Raw genomic sequence first — 22381 nt, 5'->3', positions numbered from 1 at the left:
CTCAAAAAAAAAAAAAAGATGTAACTAAGCAAGATTGGTGACAATAAGCACTGAGTCACCTGCAAGACAAGACAGTGGGACGTTCAAAACACGTGTAAAGCCCTATCTCCTTAGCAGTCCTCTTGATCTACAACCATGTTTCCTGCTTCACTGAGAGGCAGGAAAGGCCTGGAGAATGTGTGCACGAGTTCTTCCACCCCAACCTCCTGCCATCCTCCTCCCTTCCCATCACTGCACTGTGCATTGTTACCAGTGCATCGGGGTCCCTGACAACGCGGTTTCCTAGACTTCTGCACTGGATTAGTTCCATGTGTGTCCATGGGAACACTGGTCCCATAAGTCTCCTCCTTCTTTCTCCTGGGTGCCAGCCTCCAAACTGCCCTCGGTGATGCTGTCCTCTGGGTGTCCCCGCCATCCTGTGGTCTGTCCTGACCGTTCTGAATTAGAGATAAACAGTGTGATGAACAAGAAAGCACTGAAGAGTGACAGCGTGTGACTTCAGAGGCTAGGTCACAAAGGACAATGGACACGCTCAATTCCCTACACGTGTCACTCTGTGCAAAGCCAGCACCGTGTCAGAATATTCCAGCAGCCCATGTGAAGAGGAGCTGAGGTCTCCAGCCAGCATTAGAGCAGCCCATAGTGATGCAAGTAAGCCACCATCTCCAATCCCAACCACACCTCGGGGACTTATGCCCGAACCCCAACATCTAGACCCTCAAAGACTGTGGAAGATAGCAAAGCTTTTATATTTTTTTAATGTTATACACTTGGGGTGTCTGTAAAAGATGACTTTCATGTGTCCTGTGATTGAAATATTCTAGGCACTCCATTTTTCTCAGAATAGCCAGTCTTTTCAGTGGTCCAGCAGGCCCCTCCCCCTGCCCAGCCCCTCCGCCTTTCTAGCCTTGTTTTCCACAACTCTTCTCTCCTCATGACTACCGCAGCTTCAGCTGCAGCCACACCCTGCCATCCTCAGGTGGCCTCTGGGGCCTTTTTAGAGACCTCTCCTCCCCTATCTCTTTTTCCCCTTATCGCTGGTTAACATACCATAGATATCATTCATTTCCTGGTGTCTCTTATTTGACTGTAAGCTAAACTGATACAGAGTTGTTGTTTGTTTGTTTGTTTGTTAATTTATTCCCAATGTCCTGAACCATGCCTGGTTTATAGCGGTTACTTCACAGAAACTTCTCAAATATTTAGAACACGGGAGCCCCCAGGTACACATAGATCCACACAGCCTATGATCTTACTACTTTGAAAGCTGAGGCAAAAGGATCATGAGTCTGGGACCAGCCTAAGCTTCAGACAAAAATAATGAACAAGGGGTAGGAATGGGAAGGAGCTCAGTGGCAGAATGTTTGCCTAACATGCCCAAGGCTCTGGGTTCTATCCCTAAAGCAGTCCATACTCATCACACAGCTGCCTGTAACCCCAGCTCCGGAGGCTCCACTCCTTGGGCCTCAGTGGGCGCCTGTACTGATATATAAATAACCACCCCACCACCACCACCACCACCACCACCACCATCACACACACATATAATTTAAATTTTAAAAAAGAAAAGTTTAGAAACGTACAAGTAAGTAATATTAATACTTTCTTAATCTCAAAGTAAGTGATTAAAAGTATACTTGGTTTATTCCTAGAACTGTTAACATTGTGAGGGGTACAGCTTTAATTCCTGGTGAACACTGTTTTAAAAAGTTAGTAAAGGTAATAGTTTTATTCTTTATTGAGGTAACCTTTATTGTAAAACATTTCATATGGGAAATATGTCCCAGGAAGGGCAGAAACATTTAGTTCAACACAGCACCATCAATTTTCAATCATATTCTTCCTGATATACATTGTTCTTGAAAATGTTAATTGTTTTGATTTTATGATGAACTCTTCTTGAAAAGAGTATATTGAAGATGATAGAATTAGTTGATTTTTGATTAGTGGCTTGAAATAACCCATTCTAAATATATCAATAAGGTGACAAGGTTGTATTAGCAAACTATCAATTCACAGTGAGAAATAATAGACCTCAGCGGCGGTGGTAGGGAGCAGCTCCTTCCCCCATCTAGAAGGCAGATAATAAGAGAACCAGGCCTGGGTAGGTGGGTGGTGGCAGAGCCACATGCAGAAACCTGGCACATCTCCCTCTTCAGCTTTCCTGTTCAAGTTACTGACATGGAACAATTCAGGGGACACTCAGAAAACCCACGCACACGCCCAACATTCTGACCCTTCAAGGAAGGCAGATGTGCCTCTGCCCACTCCCTTCACTTAGGTGCATTTGGAAACCTAAGGCAGGTTTCTCAGTTTTTCCAGATATCAAGGTGTCACCTTCTCATGGCCTCTGGACCAACAAGGATCCAAATGCAGGTCAAATACAACATGGAGAAATGCTCTATATTCTTCAAGAAGAAATGTTATACCTGAGTGCAAGATCCAACACACATGTGCCATCAGCCATCATATGATGAAGGGAAGAGTGACGCTCTGATCCCTGTGTAAAGAAAAAAAAGGGAGGGGGGGGCAGTGAAGCCTTACAGAGAAGATCTACTGATTAGCCAGACATCCAGGGAAAGCAAGTAGTCACTGTTGTGGGGTGATTATGCTTGCTGCCCTGAAGAACCACAGGTTACTTCAGTTTCAAAGACAGTAAACTGTGCCTCTGGAACCCAGACAGCAACTTCAGCCTGGAAATCATTCACTCATGCCAGGCAATGATGATGCACGCCTTTTATCCCAGCACTCGGGAGGCAGAGGCAGGCAGATCTCTGTGAGTTTGAGGCCAACTGGTCTACAAAGTGAGTTCCAGGACAGCCAGAGCTACACAGAGAAACCCTGTCTCAAAAAACCAAAAAGGAAGGAAGGAAAGAAGGAAGGAAGGAAGGAAGGAAGGAAGGAAGGAAGGAAGGAAGGAAGGAAGGAAGGAAGAATGGAAGAAAATTGTCCACTCCAGAGAACCTAGTGAAGGGAAATGAGCTTGAATGGTGGAGTGTGGATCATGGCCTCAGTTGCTTTAGAAGTCAGTGGCTACAGCCTTCTCTCTCTTCTTTTAAGTCTTTCAGGAAAAATTTGACAGGATGCTGTTGAAGCTGGTGGGGGAGGGAAAAAAAGAAGAGGGGGGCGGAGAAAGAAAACAAGCTAAGGATTTAACTTCTTTTAAAGCACGAAAAAGCATGGTTACATAATGCAACGAGATCAGCAGATGTGGCTCTGCCTCCACACCATTCTTAATTTCTCATTATATATGGAAATCCTCCAAGAGGAAAGCAGAATCACTCAGTTTGAAATCGTTCAGAAGAGGACATAAGTAAATAGCTGAGATTTAAAAACAAAAACAAAAATAACAAAACAAAACAAAAAAAACCTCCCACACTGGCATACTGCAAGAGGTCCTGACGGCAAGCAAGCGTTCCGAGAGTCCACACGGAAAACTGAGCAGATAGCACAAAGTTCCCATTCAGCCCTCTCCTTCTCCTAGCTGCCTTAGCATTGTGCCTCTGTGTATTAAATGGGTTAAAAGTTATGCAGCACTGACACATTATTCTGAAGAAATAAAAACATAAATTGTACCTTAGAGTTAATCTTTATGTTGTATGTTGTACAAGATATAGTCAATTTAACTTGCCGGTCCAAGTGAGCTTGGGAAGCAAAAAGATTCTGTTGTTTTTGGATGAAATATCATGTAACTATTCAACTGGGTCCAGTTTAGCTGTGTCCTTCCTGGATTCTTATCTGTATCTGTCTATTCCATTAGAGTGGTGAAGACCTAATTAATCTCCCTCACTACGATTTACTCCTGTTTGCCTCACGTGCTTGGACACTGCTGTGAGGCTCCTTGTGTTTTACTGTAAAACTGGCTTCTTCAACATTACACGATGCTCCTCTTTATCTCTGGTAATCCCCTGGTCTGCTCTCCTTTGAAGATAAAATTGGTACTCCAGCTTCCTCTGGATCTTTGTCTGTCTTTCTAAATCGGTATACTTATTAATAACATTAAAGTGAGTTTCTCATCAACAATGTATACTTAGGTCCTGAATTTTAGTCTTTGTTACTCTTTGCTTCTCATTGATCCCTCTTTTTTTCTGTCTTCTCTAGTTTTAATTCTACACTTGTAAGATTCTATTTTCTCCCTTTTCTTACTATATCAATACACATCTTTTGGAAAACTTCGTAGGGATTGCTCTAATTATTTGGGTGTTGTTGTTTTTTTTAATCTCTCAGTAGACGTTTTCAACTACTTTTAGTCTACTATTAAATAACACCATGACTGCATAATCTAACGGAATCAGCGGAGTGTTTTCTGCTGTAGCACAGTGCCCTGTGTGGTGACACACACCCACAATGCCAGCACTCAGGAGACCGCCAGAGGATGATTAGGATTATGACACCAACATAAGCTATATGGTGAGAATTTAGGGCTGGGATGCAGCTCAACAAGGCCACAAGTTCAATTCAGAATTATAAAAAGAAAATTAAAAAGCAACCTATTATGCTTCTCAGGTTCTTTTATGCTTCAAGTTCTGTCTTATAGACAGTTTCCAATGTTCCTTCCTGTCCCTTAGAGTCTGCCATTCACAAATAACCATCATTATTGAAATTAAAACATTTAGTTGCACCTTTATACCCTTTCTGAAGCTTTTCCTTCATGGAAGTCTGAGTTTCTGATCTATATCATATTTCTTCTCTCTGGAGAATTTTAATATTTCTTCCAACACTGGTCTACCAAAAGTTTTAAAAGGTTTTGTTTGTCTTAGGAAAATCTTCATTTCTTAGCTGAAAAAAAAAATCTCCAATCCTCACCTTGAAAACCCAATGAGGTTTATAAAAGTAAAACTCACCCACCTGCGGGTGCCCCCTAGCCCTACTCCACTCACCCAGAGTTCCCAGGTGTAGTCAGTGGACCCTTGTACCAATTTGCTAGAGACTCATCAAGCACCCCCAACCTGTCACTGGGTCTGAAAACTCTTCCTCCTATGGAAAGACATGATTCTTGGTATTCACTGAGCTCCTCAGTTGTCAGGCAAGAAGTTCAAGCTGTGATCTCAATTCTCTTCTCTAAAGAAGAGCGTTGGTTTTCAGTTTGCGCCATATTTTTCTTGTCATAATCAAAGAGAAGACTGCCAAGCCCTTCGAGTGGTAGGTACAGCAAACACAAAAACTAGAAATCCTAGTGTTTTATACAGTTTGTAACTTTGACCACATGAAAAGATGAAGAAAAGCAGATGCTTAAGATTAAATAACTTTTCTAATTTTATTTGCAAGGAAATGGATGAACAGGAGACTATAATATAAAATGATATGATCCAGACTCAGTAAGACCCTGTTTTCTCTGATGTGCAGAATCTAGATTTAAACAGGAATACGCATGTCCATGAAAGCATATGGGATGAGGATGAGGTTTAAGAGGGTGGGAGAAGAAAGAACAAGAGAGGGTGATGGGAAAACAAAGAACATTCAAGCATCTTCTCTCATATGCAGAATCTACATTTAAGTGTGTATGCATATAAGAGAGACAGACAGACAGACAGACAGACAGAGGAGGAGAGAGTGAGGGGGGAGTCAGAGTGGAAGGAGAGAGAGAAGGAGAGAGTGAAAGAGAGAGGAGAGAGAGAGAGAGCAAGCAGGACTATTGCTCCTTATTGGTAAGGAGGTTTGGAGGTGTAAATGGAAATTCTAAAGTGTCTCACCAGTGTGCCATATGTTAACAAGGAATTTGTGGGTTACCCTTTTGGGTTCTCAGGCTTATTAATAATTGGCTCATAAGAACACTCTTGAAGAAAGTTTAAAAGAAAAGGACTGGGACAAGCAAGCTGCAAAGTGCACAGCTACCCAGAGGAAGAGGATGGAGCAGAGGAAACCCAGCCATTTGAAGGCAGTCACATTGTGGATGATGGAGGGTGGCTTCTGAGAAATAGAGGGGAAAGCCCAAAGTACCAGGGAAAGCATATGTATTCTCTGTCCAAAATCCTAAAGAAAGAGACAGAAAAGAATAGAAAGGAAAAGTTACAGCTTTCTGAGACCAGATTCAAAAAGGCAGACAGGTAACTAAGCCTCATGGAGGGCCACTCTATAAAGATCACACCAGAGGCGTGAGAAAGCCATATTATCTCAATAAAGCAATAATTATTCTTCCCATCTTTTCAACATTCCTTAAAGTAAATCAGCCTTTCTCAGGTGTTGTCTCTGAGCCTGGTGACTGACCAGCCCAGCTGGATTAACTCTCATGTTTTGGGTATCTTGGAATGTTAGGTCTCTACCCAGGCCATTGAAATATGCTCCCCTTGAGATTCAGCAGAGCCCCAATAAAGACTTCTGTAGCATCCCCTGTAGTCAGACTTTGGACCGCCAGCTCCCTAATAATGACATAGAGACTTCTTATTAAGTATGAAAGCTTGGCCTTAGCTTAGGCTTGTTCCCAGCTAGCTCTTAAAACTTAAATTAACCCATTTATACTAATCTACATTCTGTCATGTAGCTGGTTACCTCTCCTCAGTATTGTACATCTGACTTCCTCTGAGTCTCGCTGTTGAATCACCAATACAAGATTCTCTGCTCCCCTCCCCCTGGCGGCATCTTCAGGCCCCACCTCTATCATAATTCTCTTACTGCTTCTGTCCCATGAATTTTCCTCTTCCACCAAAGTCCCAAGACTCTAACTGTTCTCCCCAAAGGCTGGAACCAATTTCTTTCAAATTTCTGTTCATGTTGATATTTTGACATTTCCCCATAAATCACAACTGGCCTTCATATCAACCAGAATGGTGAAGGCTTTCTAAAAGTTTTTCAACTTATATTGCATAGGAAAAAATACTACCTATGGCAACTACAGCACTATGAAATCTGTTCCGTAAATGAGACCTAAAACTCAACATTATTCCTTGACCACAGTATAGATGCTGTGTTAGCAGGCATCTTATTCATTTCCAAGAGGGTGCCTGGGTATTTTAAGTGTAGTTTTTTTCTTCCCTATCACTACTAAGAGCTTAGAATATCCAGTAAATCATATGACAAACCGATTGCCAACACCCAGACTTTGTTGTTCCATTCTTGGGGCACAGGCCAGATAGATTTAGCTCCCTTCCTAATAAGTGGATATTGGTTTCACTAAAATCACCAGCAGCATTAGCCAGCCTCTTCCCTAGACCTTTGAAGTCAGGTGTTGACTGTAACAACCCTAGATGGCATCTTCCTCCAAGAGAAGATTGCTTCCTCTCCACTGAAAATCCGTTGTGTGGCATAGTGATCCTTTGTTTATCTTTGCAAGGTTTTCTGGGTAACTTACTGCAGCTTTGGCATCAGCACCCGCTGCTTTGCCTTGCTTGTTGTTATGGAAACCATGTCTTCATCTTATGCACCAACCTTGGTTACCATAAAATGTTTCTTTTCATCTTCTTCTCAAGGTCTTCCTTAATTGAAGAGAGCTGGAGCTTCTCTCTGAAGCAGGGTTCACTCTAAGGGAATGTTGTGGCCACCTTGATTGTATATCTAAATAGCTAAAATTTCTCCATGTTAGCAGGAAGGCTCTTTCATTGTGTCATTGGTTCATTGACTGGAGTAGCACTTCCTATATTTGTTTTTGTTAACATGTATTGATTGTACCTGCATTAATACATGTATTAACATGTATTGATTGAACCTCTTTAGGAGGTTCCACCTGTGTCTATACATGCACACAATATGCACCAATCAAATCCACCATCCCCCATACCCTTCCCAGTCCCTGAAATCACTGTTGTACTAGAGAGACAACACTTCTCAGTCTCCATGTGAGCGAGAGCATTCAGTTCTTGTCTAGCTTATTTCACTTAATGGAATATCCTCCAGCTCCATCCATTGTTCTGCAAACAGCAGGACTTCATCCTCCTTTACCAATGAGTCTGTGCATGTATACACCTCATTTTCATTATCAGTTTGGAGTCCTGCAATAAACTCGAGCACACAGGCTTGTCTTCAGTGTGCTCACCTCATTTTCTTTGGATTTGTACCCAGAAGAAGTGGGGTTGCTTGATCCGATTCAGTTTTTGTTGTTATTTCCTTGTTCCTTGGTGCTCATGATGCATCCCCGGGGACTTGAGCATGCTCGATAAGCATTGTACCAGTAAGATCAGAGTCCTGTTTTTTATGTTGTCTTTTTTTTTCTGAGCCTCCATACTGTTGTACACAGAGGAGAACTAGTTTACATTCCCACCAACAGCTTGGAAGAGTTTCTTTTGCCGCATCAACTTGCCAATAGTTGTTCATAAGTCATATGCACACGCACACACACACATGCACACAGAGGGATGATAGATGATTGATAGATAAATAGATATGTAAACATGAAATGGACCAAATACCTAAATGTAAAACCTCATACTCTGAAATCACTAGAAAAGTATTATAGGGACAACATTTCCAAACACTGGTTGCAGGCAATGATTTTCTGAATAGGTACACCCAAACGCAGGAAAGGATAGCAAGAACTGACAGATAAGATTTTATCAAATTGAGAAGTTCTGCACAGCAAAGAACAACAGGGTGTAGACAACCTACAATACCGGAGATGACATTTACCAACTTTTTATCTGAAGGTTCATATCCAGAATACATAAAGATGGCAAAGGACTGGAGACATAGCTCAGTGAGAAGCGTTTGCTTAGTGTGTGCTAAGGTCCTGCGTTCCATCTCTAACACTAGGAGGAGAAAGCTTTGTCTTCCTTATGGTACCCCAAAAACAGTTAGAAAAGTGACATGAAAGATGGCTGGTCAGCACAGCAGCTATGATAATAACAATGCAAACCACTGAACTAGTATGTGGGTTTACCAAAATGTAACATACATGTAGTGAGTGTATACTTTTGGGAAACAATGATGCTGATAGACTTGCTTGATGTAAGGTTGCTAAAACCCCTCAATTTAATGTGAAAACTTAAAAAAATTAATTAATAGTAAAGTACATAAAACTGAACTCAATAAGCAATCTCTGCCGACAGTCTGTATGCCCATAAACAGAGAGTTGTTTCTCAATATTCTCAGTTGCTAAATTAATCATTTCACTTAAGAAGATGCTTAGCTTCTTTCATTCATTAACGCTCTGCCTCCCAGTGTGGATGTCTGATGCATGCCGCGTTGGAAGCAAGGCTTCCTTTCCGGAAACCTTATCTTTAACGTCTCCACTTTGCTTCTCTTTCCTGTGAACCTCATGTGACCCGTTGGTGGATGGCGTCAGCTCAATGCCACCCCAAGAGGCCTGCTTTAAACTTAGACTAGGGCGGAACCTAGCACTTCCTCATCTTCAAGTCCATGTCTGTGTCCTCTGCCGCACCAGTACCAGCACTGCTGTCTAGGAGAGCGCTCTCTCTCTCTCTCTCTCTCTCTCTCTCTCTCTCTCTCTCTCTCTCTCTCTCTCTCTCTCTCTCTCTCACACACACACACACACACACACACACACACACACACACACACACACACACACACATTCTCAGCTGCTGAAGAGGGTCCAGTGCAGGCAAATCTACATTGTACACTAGTGGCTGTTTTTTTTTTTTTTCTCAGAATCTCTACCAGATATCAGGAGCGTGCACTCTAGCTCATTGCCCTGATGATTCCTATAACTGATGAGGTGGGACAATCTTGATCTAAAATAGGACTCACAGCCTGCTTTCCCACTCCAGTTTCCTGGAGGACATTTTCAAAGAAATTGACTCCTGGGCCAAGCTTTACTTTAGCTACTCCAGCGTGTGGTTTTGTATAAAGCCACCTTCCTCCGCCATTGCAATGTGCCAGCAAGCCGCAAAGGTGACAGTCCTACAGGGCACTTAGTGCACACTACATTTGCACACACACATTAGTGGTTTAGATGCCTTTGTCCAGGCCCATGATCCCAGCTCCACGGGAGGCTGAGTCTGAAGGATCACAAGCTTAAAGTCCACTTGGGCTGTGGAGTAAGTGCAAGCCCGTCTAGGCAACCTTGTGAGAAGCTGTCTCGGAGTTTAAAAAGGAAAAAAAGAGGGAGGAGGTACAACTAGTAGAGCATTTGCCTAACAAGGAAGAACAAACTGGGGTAACTTAGTCATTTTTTATAATGCCTCTGTTTTTGGGTTCTCCACAAACCACACAGATAAAGGTGTGATGTTTAAGAGGAGGTGACTTGCTGCTACTCCCTGACATATCTCTTCTTTAAGAGCAAAGAACCTCGCTGGTTAACTTGCTGATTGACAGAGAGCCTGACAACTCCTTAGTCACCTGACTGAGCTCCAGCCCTCCACTGGGAGGGTGTCCCGAGCCTCTGCCTGGGAGGGGACTCTGGTCTCCTTCCCAGACGGCCGCCGGCAGGAAGTCCTAGGAAGAGCCGGGCTGGCCTCTGCTGCCCGCACAGTGAGTACCCACCAGGTCGCCTGGGTCTGAGGACTGCCCTGTAACTCGCTTCTAGGAAAAACTCTCAGAGCAAGTACGTGCCAGCACCGCTGACGTCAGCCCAGAGACAGCCGAAGCTGCCCTTAGATTGGAGGAAACTAAAGGAAACCAGAAATGAAATCTTTGAACTAGAGCAGGCAGTATTGCTCTGAGCAGCCGGTACTATCTTGGAGGGAGGGGAAGGGCTGATTAAAACTTTAAATTAGTAGGGGAAAATGTAATGAAGAGAAAGAATTAACGTGGTGTAATAAAATATCAGTGGTCACTGAACAAGTAAACCTTAAGATACTTGGTCTTGAGACTTTTCAACTGAAGAATGTTGAAAGCTTTAACCCCGGGGAAATGCCGAACTATTGAGATGGCTGCTGCCTGATTGACACCTGGCCTAAGGTAAACGTGTATGGGCATGTCACGTGCTACTTGAACCACGTGATGTTTATGGTTCTATTGTCCTGAAAAAAATTTTTAAATGAATGTGGGGGAAAAAAATCACAAGTTTAAAGCCTGTCTAGAAAAGCCTGTGAGACTGTCTCAAAAAAAAAAAAAAGTAAAAATAAGGGCTGGGGGTTTCAGCTGAGCAGAGCGCTCAACTAGCATGCTGTGAGTTTAACTTAAGAAATCAATAAATAATAATAATGAAAATCGGGGTCTCATTATCATAGTCCTGGTTGGCTTGGAACTATGTAAACCAGGCAGGAACTGAACACAGAGATCTGACTGCTTCTGCCTCCTGAGTGCTGGGTTTTAGTTTGCTACCAACCTGAGCCAAAAATAAGATTTTCAAAGGAGTGGTGTGAGATAGGTTTGTGCTCAAAGGGAATTAGGGATAAATGCTTGGTAAAGTTATGATGCTTTTATTTATCAAAGAAATGTCACCGATTTAGAACGAGGTGCATGCAGCCTTCCTCGGGGTTGCCTGGGATTGTCAGTACACACGGAATTAGATCACATGCTTTCTGACACATGTGGGAGCTGTGTGCTGTGAGTGAACGTCGTGTATCTAAGGCAATAACGGACAGAAGCTGACTCAGCAGTCAAATGGGGTCATGTGCTCTGATCAGCACTACCAACTATCCTTTCAATCCGGGCTGATACCTGGGGCTGGCCGTCAATATTTGTTAGTGGAGCCCTCTTTTCTCTCCAATAATCTGCCTCCGTTAGTGGTTAGGCACTGTCCTCTTATCCATGTGCTTGCTTTGCCTGTTCTAATTAAAACGGAAAAGAAATGATTTCTTAGTTACTAAACCTGTATTTTCAGTCCATGGCAGCTTTCCAAAGTGACTCTCGTTCAGCGGGCTTTTCCAAATTCTGCCACTGAGAAATATCTGACTCTTGGTTACTGGTGGGCTTGATCCTTCTCTTCTTGTGTGCATGCATGTGATGTATGTGTGGGTGCATGCATATGAGTGCACAGGTGGGGGGGTCAGAGGAAGACATGAGTGTCTCCCTTCAGGGCTCTCTACTTTATTGTTACTGTTTAACTGAGAACATTAGAAACTCTATAAAATATGAAATGCTCCACGAAATTTGTCTGTCATCCTTGCTGCAGGGACCAGTCTAATTTTCCCTGTATCTTTTTTTAAAAATTTATTTTTATATTATATGCGTTGGTGTTTTGCCTGCATATATGGTTATGTGAGGCTGTCAGGTCCCCTGGAACTGGAGTGACAGACAGTTGTGAGCTGCCATGTGGGTGCTGGGAATTGAACCTGGGTCCTCTGGAAGGACAGCATGTGCTCTTAACCACTGAGCCATCTCTCCAGCCCCGTCCCTGTATCTTTTTTTAGCTTTAGTATTTGTGATGCCAAAGCAAGCAGTATTTTTTTTAAGATTTATTTTTGTTTTTATTTATGGATGTTTGTTTGTGGCTGTGTGTATACCTGTGTGCAGATGCCTGTAGAGGCCAAATGAGGGAGTTGGGTTCTCTGGAGCTGGACTTACAGATGGTTGAATCGTCCAACTTTGGTACTGGGAACCAAAAGCTTAGGTGTCCGGAAGAGTAGCGAGTGATTTTTTGACTGCCGAGCCATCTTTCCAGCCCTTCCACTTAACTTTTTGAGACAGGGTCTCTCACAGAATCTAAAACTGAGCATTTAAGCTAGACTGGCTGGCCACTGAGCCCCTGTGACCTTTCTGTCTCTGCTCCCTCCCCACCCAGCCATGAAGGTGCCGTCACATGCTTTTCTCCAGCTTTTAAGTGGGTGCTGAGGATCTGAACTCATGTCACAAGCACCTTACCCATTGAGCCACCTCCCCCAGTCATCTGTCACTTCTCTTCACTGGGGAACCAGAACTTGTATGTAGCAATGATATCTGATAGAAATTTTCGCAGTGATGGAAAATTTCTGCAGTGTCCAGATTGGTGGCTGCTAGACACGGGTGGTGACTAAGTACTTGAAACAAAATTTGGCTGAAGACCTGAATTTTTTTTCCCTTTTCCTGAGCTGACTAATTTTATTGAAAACCTGGTTATCTGTAGGTGGCTTGGTGCTCCCAGACTGTACAGCTGGGATACCTAACCAGCTGCCTCTCGCTGTTCTGCAGGCCGCTCTTATACAGCTCATTGCTGCTCAGACTCCACAAGACTCATGAAGCATTTTCTTCTGCTTTGACTTAAAAATATTAATAATTAGATTATTTGTTTCTTTATACATGTATACAGCATGCCTGTGTGTGTGCACCGTGCTAAGGACTGAACCCAGGGCCCCGTGCATATTTAAGCACATGCTCTACCACTGAGCTGTACCTCAGACAAGACTCTTTGGCTACAGACTTACTGCTTACTCTAGGTATACTAATGAAAAGATAGGATTCTGAATCTGCGATGGGCCATACAACCTGCATGTGCCCTTAGGCTCGGGTCTGGAACACAGCAAACGCTTTTGCTTACAAAGCACTTCGTTGTTCTGAAAGTCTTCTCGGGTGCTTTTTAATTTGATTGACACAACAACCCGTTAAATAGAGTCCAAGCCCAGAAATTTGTTCACCATGCCAGTCTGCTTTACAGAGAAATCATCTTTGTAATATGGAAAAATTGGATTCAGATCTTGTAAAACGTTAGATTTTCAAAAAAAAAAAAACACTTGGTTTATTTTATTATAAGTTAGCAATAAAAAAATTATTGGTAGAACAAATGAAACACATGAATTGTGAGCATCCTGTAAAAAATGATAGATTTTTGCAACATGACCTGACTAACCGCAAAAAAGGAGCCTGAGCTGCTTTTGGTCAATGGACTTCGTGTCCTGATCACAACTGGTTCACAGGTTCACAGCTTCTCACCTTCATTTTATTTCTTTTGTTTCAGAAACTCTTGAAAAACACAGACCAAAAGTAAGACAGTCCTGCCACCCCTGCAACCATGAGCAATAACGGAACAGATTTCACCACGGGCTACCTCTCCTCTGCTGTAGCAATTGTCTTGTTTGGATCCAACTTTGTACCACTTAAAAAATATGACACCGGTGATGGTAATTGTTTGTTTTTAACCTAAACTTGCTTTTAAGTGTCTTGGCTACTTGTTTGTTTTTGTTTTATCTTTTAAAAATAACAGCTAAAAATTGTTTTATTGATTATAGTATCTAGTAATAGAACTCACATAAATCATCTCCCAGTGCCCATTGTAGTACACCAAGAGGGAGTCAGGACAGGGAGGCCAGATTGTACTCCATGAAAAAGCAAGGTGGGTACCACTGGAAAAGCTTCTTGGCCGTGGCTCTGTGTTTATAAAATCAGTACATTATGGCCAGTTCCGCTCTCAGCATTCATTCAAAAACCAATTTTCAACACAGTTGATACATGAGAGACCAATCTGAACACCATACACACCTGTTGACCAGTGAACAAGTTCTTCTCTAACTAACCATGAAAGGCTAACACAGAAAGCTACTCCCCATTAAAGAAAGACACGAGGCAGTACCAAAACCTACACACTCCTCGACACAAAGCTGTGCACCAGGTTTCCTAAGTTACCACCTATGCACTCACAGACACACAGAAAGCACTGGGCTTTCTCAGTTCACCACACATGATCCCCCACATCTGATGTCAGACCCCCATTCTGGCAGCCCTGCAGTGGTCCACAGGCTTCGTTCTTCATGGTGCTTCCTCCTCACAAACCTTCTAAATTAAGGGGCTGTGTGGAGTGCATTGTTTCTGTACTTAGACATCTCGTTAGTTCAAACTGTTTTTTAATACATTGCTGGTGCAGTCTTTCCATGTCATCCCCAGACCAGATTTGGTTCTGTTTTGAGGTTTTCAATGCGTGGTTTTGCACAGCGCTGTAATTTTTAGAAACACGTACGTATGTCACCGTGCAGCAAAACAGTACAAGCTGATGGTTAGTGAAGGGAAGCAAGAGTTACTTTTGCCTTTGGAAGACCCTTGCTCTCTGACCTCCCTTTAAAGCCAGAAGGGACTTCTCAGTGAACTTACTCAGTGAGCACCTCTTGGGAGGTAACTTCCCAGTTATTTTTGTTTGTTTTTGGTTTATTTTGGTTTTTGGAGATTGGGTTTCTCTACATAGCCTGGCTATCCTGGAACTCTCTTTGTAGACAAGGATGGCCTCGAACTCAGAGATCTGCCTCCCGAATGCTGGGATTAAAAGTGTGTACCACCACGCTAGGCCAGTTATAGTTAAATCTCCCTGGTTCCTTAGTCTTCATACTCCTTAGACAGCAGGGTTACAAATCTGTCCCCCCTTGGCTGGAGCTTGACAAGCATAGAAACTAGTAGAAAAATAACCAGAAGGGGCAGCTGGCCTAGCTTCAGGGTTTGTGATCCTGAACACGTGTCCCATGTGTGTGTGTGTGTGTGTGTGTGTGTGTGTGTGTGTGTGTGTGTGTGTGTGTGTGTGTTTCTGAAAACTGAAACTAAGGCCTCTGCACATATTAGAGTGCTCTGGTCTGAGTTTCCCCCAACCAAACAAGTTTCACCAGCTTTTTGTTTCCAATTTCACACTTGGAGCATAAAGATTTTCTTCCTCTTCAATACTGTTTTGTTGTTTTGGAGGTTAGTAGACATTTTTTTTTTTTTTTACCTCTACTCTGTTGTAAGAATGAACAGAAAGAGACAAAAGTCCTACAAAAAAGTGGAATCAAAAGTGGCAGCGTGGTGTTGCAGCTTCCTTGGCACTCCGTTCAGTGTGGGTTTTGAACCCCTAAGCCTTGATCTTTTCAGTCCCTAAGCCTTGATGGTACGGGAGCCTTGAATGGCCACTGCCATGTTCATCCTCAGGTAAGTGGCCAGCAGTATCTTATATCATAAGAAGCAGAGGAGCCCTGGCCTGGGAGGCTGAATCTCAGGCTTGTAAAAATCTGTCTCATCACAGAAATTAAACTCCAGCAGTGTGAGCCACAAATGGCCACTTGTATCCTGAGATTTAAGTTACTGCTGCACGGTTTGGAAGGTCTCAACGGATGTTTTGGCAGTGGCCATGACACTGGCGTCTGAGTGAAAACACAGCCTCCATCTCCTCAAAATTCTTTGACAGAAATGTCTTGATTTGTCTACAGGTGAAATAGGATGCTAAGCAGGAACACACTGTGGACTTTTGGAGTCAAGCATCTAGGGTTTAGAGTCCAGTTAAAAATGTCCCTACCAGCTTTGGGGCCAAGTTACTTAAGCTCAAATTTGCTTTCTTGGCATCTGAGATGGGGTCAATTATGACATAGAGTAGTTGTAAGAATAAATGTGCCACATGCCCACTGTGGGGACATTTCCTAATTTGTGGCTGTTCTTCTAAGAACATCTTACAGATATTCCTAAACATGCATATACTCGAATCTTTCTGCCAAGTAATGCCAGGTTGTCTTACTTCCAGGGATGTTCCTTCAGTGGGTGCTCTGTGCTGCCATTTGGCTGGTCGCCTTAGTGGTCAACTTGATACTACGCTGCCCTAAATTCTGGCCTTTTGCGATGCTCGGTGGCTTCATTTGGGCAACAGGTAATGTGTGTATTCATCTAATACAGTGGTCATACTCACAACCAGGAGAAAAGGCACAGTGACTCAGTCATTAAATGCAGATAACATGGGCTGTGTACTGTTTCCCTTTCAGATATTCCTGGAAATTTCCTGATTTTTTTTTCCCCTTTAAATGTTGTAAGTTTGTAGTCAGAGTTCTCTTGTGTCCTGCCTGGCCCGCAGTCAGGACAAATCTCTCTCACCTGCCAGTCCCAAGTAAACACACAGAGGCTTATATTAATTAAAACTGCTCAGCCACTAGCTCAGGCTCACTACTGTCTAGCTCTTACATTTAAACTCAGCCCATTTCTGTTAATCTATATGTTGCCACGTGTTCCGTGGCTTTACCTGTGTGCCATTACATGCTGCTCGCTGGACAGCAGGCTGGTGTCCTGACTCAGGCTTCCTCCTCCCAGAATTCTCCTTATCTGCTTATCCTGCCTATACTTACTGCCTGGCTACTGGCCAATGAGTGTTTTATTAAACCAGTGTACAAAACCATTATCCCACAGCATAAGTTCCTGCTAGAAAACTATTATAGTAAAGTTATTTGATCCTTTTAAAGTATAACTCAGATGCCATCTTATGCATTTGACCTTTCTAAGGCATGTTTATCAGAAAATGTTGTAATAAAAAGTAATTCTTTGTTAACACCATTTTTAAACCTTATCCTTAAAAGCTGTCAAGTAGAGAGGCATGTAATCATTTTGAGTAACATTTAACAGAAAAAACAGACAATAAAAAATGTCCTTGTGCTTTATCAATTCCTTAAAGTCTATAGTAGAATTTATATTTCCAGTTAACCAATCAGAAACAGTTCTCTTTTCTATATGAACTCCCTCTGGAAAGTTCATCTTTTTGTATTTTAACAAAGAAAATTACTAAAAATCTTTAAGAGATAAATTTGTTAGAAGCAAATAAAATTGAAAATGTTAAAATCCTACTTGTTACCCATTTGAGTCTTTGAAGGACTGTCTTGGGGTTTTTATTACTGTGAAGGGACACCATGACCATGGCAACTCTAATTTAAAAAAAAAAGAAAAAAACCTTTAATTGTAGCTAGAGTTTTCCTGCCTGGCCCACAGTCAGAACAAATATCTCTCACCTGCCAGTCCCACAGCCACTCAGACCCAACAAAGTAAACACAGAGACTTATATTGGTTACAAACTGTATGGCCATGGCAGGCTTCTTGCTAACTGTTCTTACAGCTTAAATTAATCCATTTCCATTAATTTATACCTTGCCACATGGCTCGTGGCTTACCGGCATCTTCACATGCTGTTTCTCATCGTGGCGGCTGGCAGTGTCTCTCTGACTCAGCCTTCCACTTCCCAGCTTTATTCTCCTCCTTGTCCCGCCTACACTTCCTGCCTAGCCAATGGCCAATCAGTGTTTTATTTATTGACTAATCAGTAACACATTTGACATACAGACCATCCCACAGCATTTAATTATGGTGGCTCGCTTACAGTTTCAGAAGTTCAGTCCATTATCATCATGGTGGGGAGCATAGAGGCATGCAGGCAGACTGGAGGAATAGCTGAGAGTCCTACATCTTGCAGGCAACAGGAAGTTGACTGAGACATTGGGAGGTAGCCTGAACACAGGAAACCTCAAAGCCCACCCCCACAGTGACACACTTCCTCCAACAAGGCCATACCCACTCCAACAAAGCCACAACTTCTAATAGTGCCACCCCCATGAGATTTTAATAAGATTTATTAAGCTGAAATCAAAGTAAGTATAATTTCACATTTCCACTAGAATTTACATTACCATACCTCACATGTATGTGCCTCTGTGATTTTTTACTGTGTGAAATTGGGAGAATGAACAGCGTTCACTCATTTCCTCTAGGCTTTTGGAGGCAGAGTTGCACTATATGCAACCCAGGCTGGCCTAGAACTCTGAGTCCTCCTGCCTCTGTTCCCAGTAGAATTGCAGATGAGACACATCTCTTTTTTGTCAACCTGCAGATTTTTTTTTTTTGGTCAAGGCTGGTGTAAAATATGAAATGCTTCTTGAATTTGTATGTCCTTCTTGTGCAGGGTCCATGATAATCTTATGTGTATCACTCCAATTTTAATATGTGCACTGCTAATGTGAGCATTTTTTTTTAATTTTTGAAATTTTATTTCAGTTAAATAATTTTTAAAAATGTATGCATTTATATTTGTGAGATGGGCTATCATTATGTGGCCTTGGCTGACCTGGAGCTATCTATGTAGATCAGACTGGCCTCTAACTCACAGAGGTCCTGGGATTAAAGGCGTGGGCTACCACACCAGGTCCATTGTGCAGATCATTATAGATACCAGAACATTTGTCCCTCAAGCAGCTTCCACTATGGTCAACGTGGAGAAGTAGGCAACCAAACCTGAGAAACATCACCACATTACAGATTATAACAACCAGCTGCTCTGGGGCACAGAGGAGAGAGAAGAGGGAGATATAAGGGCTTCATTGCAAGTGGTTAAAGAGGAGACAGCAACACCTTGAGACCAGGAGAACTTTCCAAAAGGGAAAATAAGTGGAGCAGGGTACCATATGACTCGAAAGCCTCTAACACTCCCACCGTGGAGGACATCTACGTGCAGAATTGCTTCAGCAGTTCATAGAACAACTCTAAAACTCAAGTTGCACTAGACTACAGCTGCATCACAGAGCGCACGGGTCCCTGATCAACAGCTGAAAGCAGGACACAAAGGGGACTCACAAATCTAAAGAAGAAACCTTCAAGAGGAAACTGCAGGATGGAGTCAGGATGCTGAGAAAGCAGTCTCTTTTATAAAGAGCGGCAATGAGCTGGGTATGGTGGAGCAGCCACAGTCCCAGCTACCGGGGAGGGTGGGATCTCATGAGCCATGAGTGGGAGCTAGCCTCTTCAACACGGCAAGAACTTGTCTCTGTAACAACCACGCTAATGTCAACATTCAACACTATAATGGATTGGCCCTGAGTGACCCTCAAGAGCCTAAGGTAATGGTGGTGAGACTCTGGAAAAACAGCCAGTGAGTGCAGACCACATCCTGAAGTTAAGTTGGGGCAGAAGTTGAAGTTAGGAAACAAAAAAACAAAAAAAAAAAACAAAAAAAAAAAAACCACTAATTTAACTTAGAAATGTATCTGTTGTACTAGAACTAACCCATTTTTTTCCCTATGTATTGTATCTACAGGGAACATTGCTGTTGTCCCAATTATCAAAACCATCGGTTTAGGTCTTGGAATCCTCATCTGGGGATCATTTAATACCTTAACTGGCTGGGCAAGCTCAAGGTAACACAATTCAAATGATCTCAGCTAAGATTCCTGCGCCCTGCATTCAGTCTAAACTGGGGTTTAGCCATACCAAGAGAAACAACTTGATTCTTCGTCTCAGATTATGGCTGGTACACATAGCCATGTCTAACTGTGATGTTGAAGCTCTTTGTAAGTGACCTAGATAGTTGATGAAGACACAGAAAAGGAAATCGAAACAAAAAGTAAGGAGCTGTATCTGGGACACAAGCAGGGAGAGAGGAAGTCAGCTGATGTCTGCTTTCCCTTTCTGCTGCAGGGTGGTTTGACAGACATGATAAGGTGTATCATTCTCACCTGACTTTTACAGTTGTATGAGGTAAGCACAGTAAGAGAGCTGACACCCAAAGAGGCTGAGATGCTGAAGGTCGTGTTCTAGCCAGGGACCAATTCAAAAGTAGATGTTCTTCCTCAGAATAGAGCAACAACCTATGGCTCCATCTCCCCAGCCTTTTGTAGAGATGTATTGAGATGTAGCCATATCCAATCATTTAGGTATTATTGTCTGTGACTGCTTTTGCAGTACAGGGGCGGGGGAGAAGGGAGACAGCCACACCTAAAACACTCTGGCTCTACAAGAAGAACTTTTTCGACCCTAGCTATCCAAAGGGTTTGTCACAAGCCTCAGGCGGCCTTTGTGTGGAAACTTAAGCTAACTAAAATGACAAAGTTGGACCTTGTGTGTCCCAGTGGTACTAGCTACATTTGCAGAGGCTCTCCCGCTTCACACAGTGGCCTGGGTGGGAACACGATACCATCATGGACGTTGCGTGAACAGTGTGTGATGCTCATGGTTAGTATCACATGTGCTTCTCACATGAGGGGACATGAGAACAGAGAACATTATTCTTGCCTCACTTTAAGGCCCCTCCTATACTCAAAAACATTGTAACTACCCCAAAACAGCAAGGCAAATCAATCCACTAACTTACAGTATATGCATCCTTCTTTTGCTCCCCCCACCCTGGAGTTTTGTTTGTTTTAATACAATGTTTTTTCTGGTTGCCTCACTCTCTTACCCCTGGATGGCTGTTCACGATGAATGATAATGATTGTGACAAAGTCAAACCATGATGAAAAGAATGTAAGTTGATGTCAAAGAACAGGAATTTTTCGCCAAGAAGTCATTTTCAATACTTCAAATATTATAGAAGGGCTTGAGATGTAGCTTAGAGTTAGAGCACTGTCTAGCATGTGCAGGGCCTTGGGTTTGACTCCCAGCATTAAGATACATGTATGTGTACAGGCACATACACATACGCATTCACACACATACATGCAATCACACACACTTTCCCGTGGTAGTTTTTTGGTTTGGTTTGGTTTTGATTTGCTTGGTTTTTGTTGTTTTGTTTTTTCACATAGTTTTCTCACTATGTAGCCCTGGCTTGTTTGGAAATCAGTGTGTAGACCAGACTGGCTCAAAACTCAGAAATCTGTTTCTGCCTCCTGAGTGCTGTAGCCCAGGCTGGCCTTGAGCTATTGTCTTACCTCTGGGGGTTACAGGAATGTACCACCATGCCTCAGCCACTATTTTTTCCACTTTAATATGGAAATTGGAGGCACAGTGTCAGAAAGTAACTTATCCAAAGCTAGACAGTGCATGAAAGAGCCAAGATTTCAACTCAAGAGTCCAGCCCCTAGTCTATTCTCTTAAGCATTACTCTAAAACATTTTATCAGTATCTGATTTGATTTTCTTCTGAATTTCCAGGTTTGGCTGGTTTGGAATGGATGCAGAAGAAGTGCCACACCCCATGCTGAATTACTTTGGAGCTGGGCTGTCAGTAGTAAGGTCTGCAGCCATTATTAGGCACTAGTTCTTTTGGGCAGAGTGCTTTCTAAAGACTTGTTATATATTTATTTTATTTATGTGTATCAATGTTCTACCTTCATGTATGTGCATCATGTGTGTGCCTGGTGCCTGAGTAAATCAGAAAAAAAAAAAGTGTCAGATTTCCTGAAACTACAGTCACAGATGATTGTGAGCTGACATGTAGATGCTGGGAGTCAAACCCAGGTCCTCTGGAAGAGCAGCCAGTGCTCTTAACCACTGAACCACCTCTCCAGCCCTGCTTCCTAAAGCTTTTGATGTCCTTGCATTTTTTAAACCTACATTTCATAAAATTTGTGTAAGGTTCCTGATTTTCAACAACAGGGCTTATTTCCAGAACAAGAAATAACAAACGAGGGGGTTAGGGACTCCAGTTTTAATTCTCCAAAGCTCCAAGAAACTGGGAAACATCACCTAACTGCTCTGAAGTTCACCTCCAATATCTGTGCTAGATGGAGAATCACAGTACATTGCTCATGAAGGCGAACCAGAATGTATTAAATTATTTTGCTTACAAAAGCATACTATCCAAGTCAATGCTCTGCTGGTTCCCTCTATGCCCCTGGAATGGTCGCTGAGTCTATTTAGTACAGTATTCCTCATCCAAGGGGGGATGCTCTATCCTCAGAGCATGCCTGAAACACAGCGAGTATCAAACTTTATGACTTCACGCTTTTTCCTTTTTAACTAAGCACTAAGGCTGTACTTCTATAGTTTCAGCATGACAGAAAAGGTAGCAGAAATATCTTTTCCTTACAGCTTTATGGGTTAGCTTTGTTATTATAGATCTCAGAACCTTCAGTGTGGTTATTTTTTCCTTTTAAAGCTGAGAACGTCAGCCTTTTCACTGGAAGGCGACACTTAATGGGTCCTCTTCGGCATATCGG

At 42.6% G+C, this 22381-nt stretch overlaps 1 protein-coding gene and 1 non-coding gene across 5 annotated transcripts in view; one reads left to right on the top strand and one right to left on the bottom strand.

Moving 5' to 3' along the window:
• The first annotated feature begins 10229 nt into the window (after positions 1-10229).
• The window catches only part of Tmem144 (transmembrane protein 144), a 46842-nt gene continuing 34690 nt past the window's right edge, over positions 10230-22381 (top strand). For 2 of the 4 annotated variants that reach the window (XM_052731180.1, XM_052731177.1), the window contains exons 1-5: positions 10230-10362; positions 13709-13871; positions 16223-16345; positions 19541-19640; positions 21375-21455. In XM_052731180.1, the coding sequence (XP_052587140.1) occupies positions 13763-13871; positions 16223-16345; positions 19541-19640; positions 21375-21455 (413 nt within the window). In that variant the 5' untranslated portion in view covers positions 10230-10362; positions 13709-13762. The other 2 variants (XM_052731178.1, XM_052731179.1) reach the window with 2 other exon arrangements.
• Positions 18368-18472, bottom strand: LOC128106766 (U6 spliceosomal RNA). Its single transcript, XR_008216824.1, has one exon. It is a non-coding gene; the product is annotated as a U6 spliceosomal RNA (small nuclear RNA).

The sequence above is a fragment of the Peromyscus californicus genome, unplaced genomic scaffold (assembly GCF_007827085.1).
Source record: "Peromyscus californicus insignis strain IS unplaced genomic scaffold, ASM782708v3 Scaffold_9__1_contigs__length_137607984, whole genome shotgun sequence".
In the NCBI taxonomy this organism is placed as follows: domain Eukaryota; kingdom Metazoa; phylum Chordata; class Mammalia; order Rodentia; family Cricetidae; genus Peromyscus; species Peromyscus californicus.
Note: the sequence above shows the minus strand (reverse complement) of the source record. Positions and strands in the feature narration are given on the sequence as shown.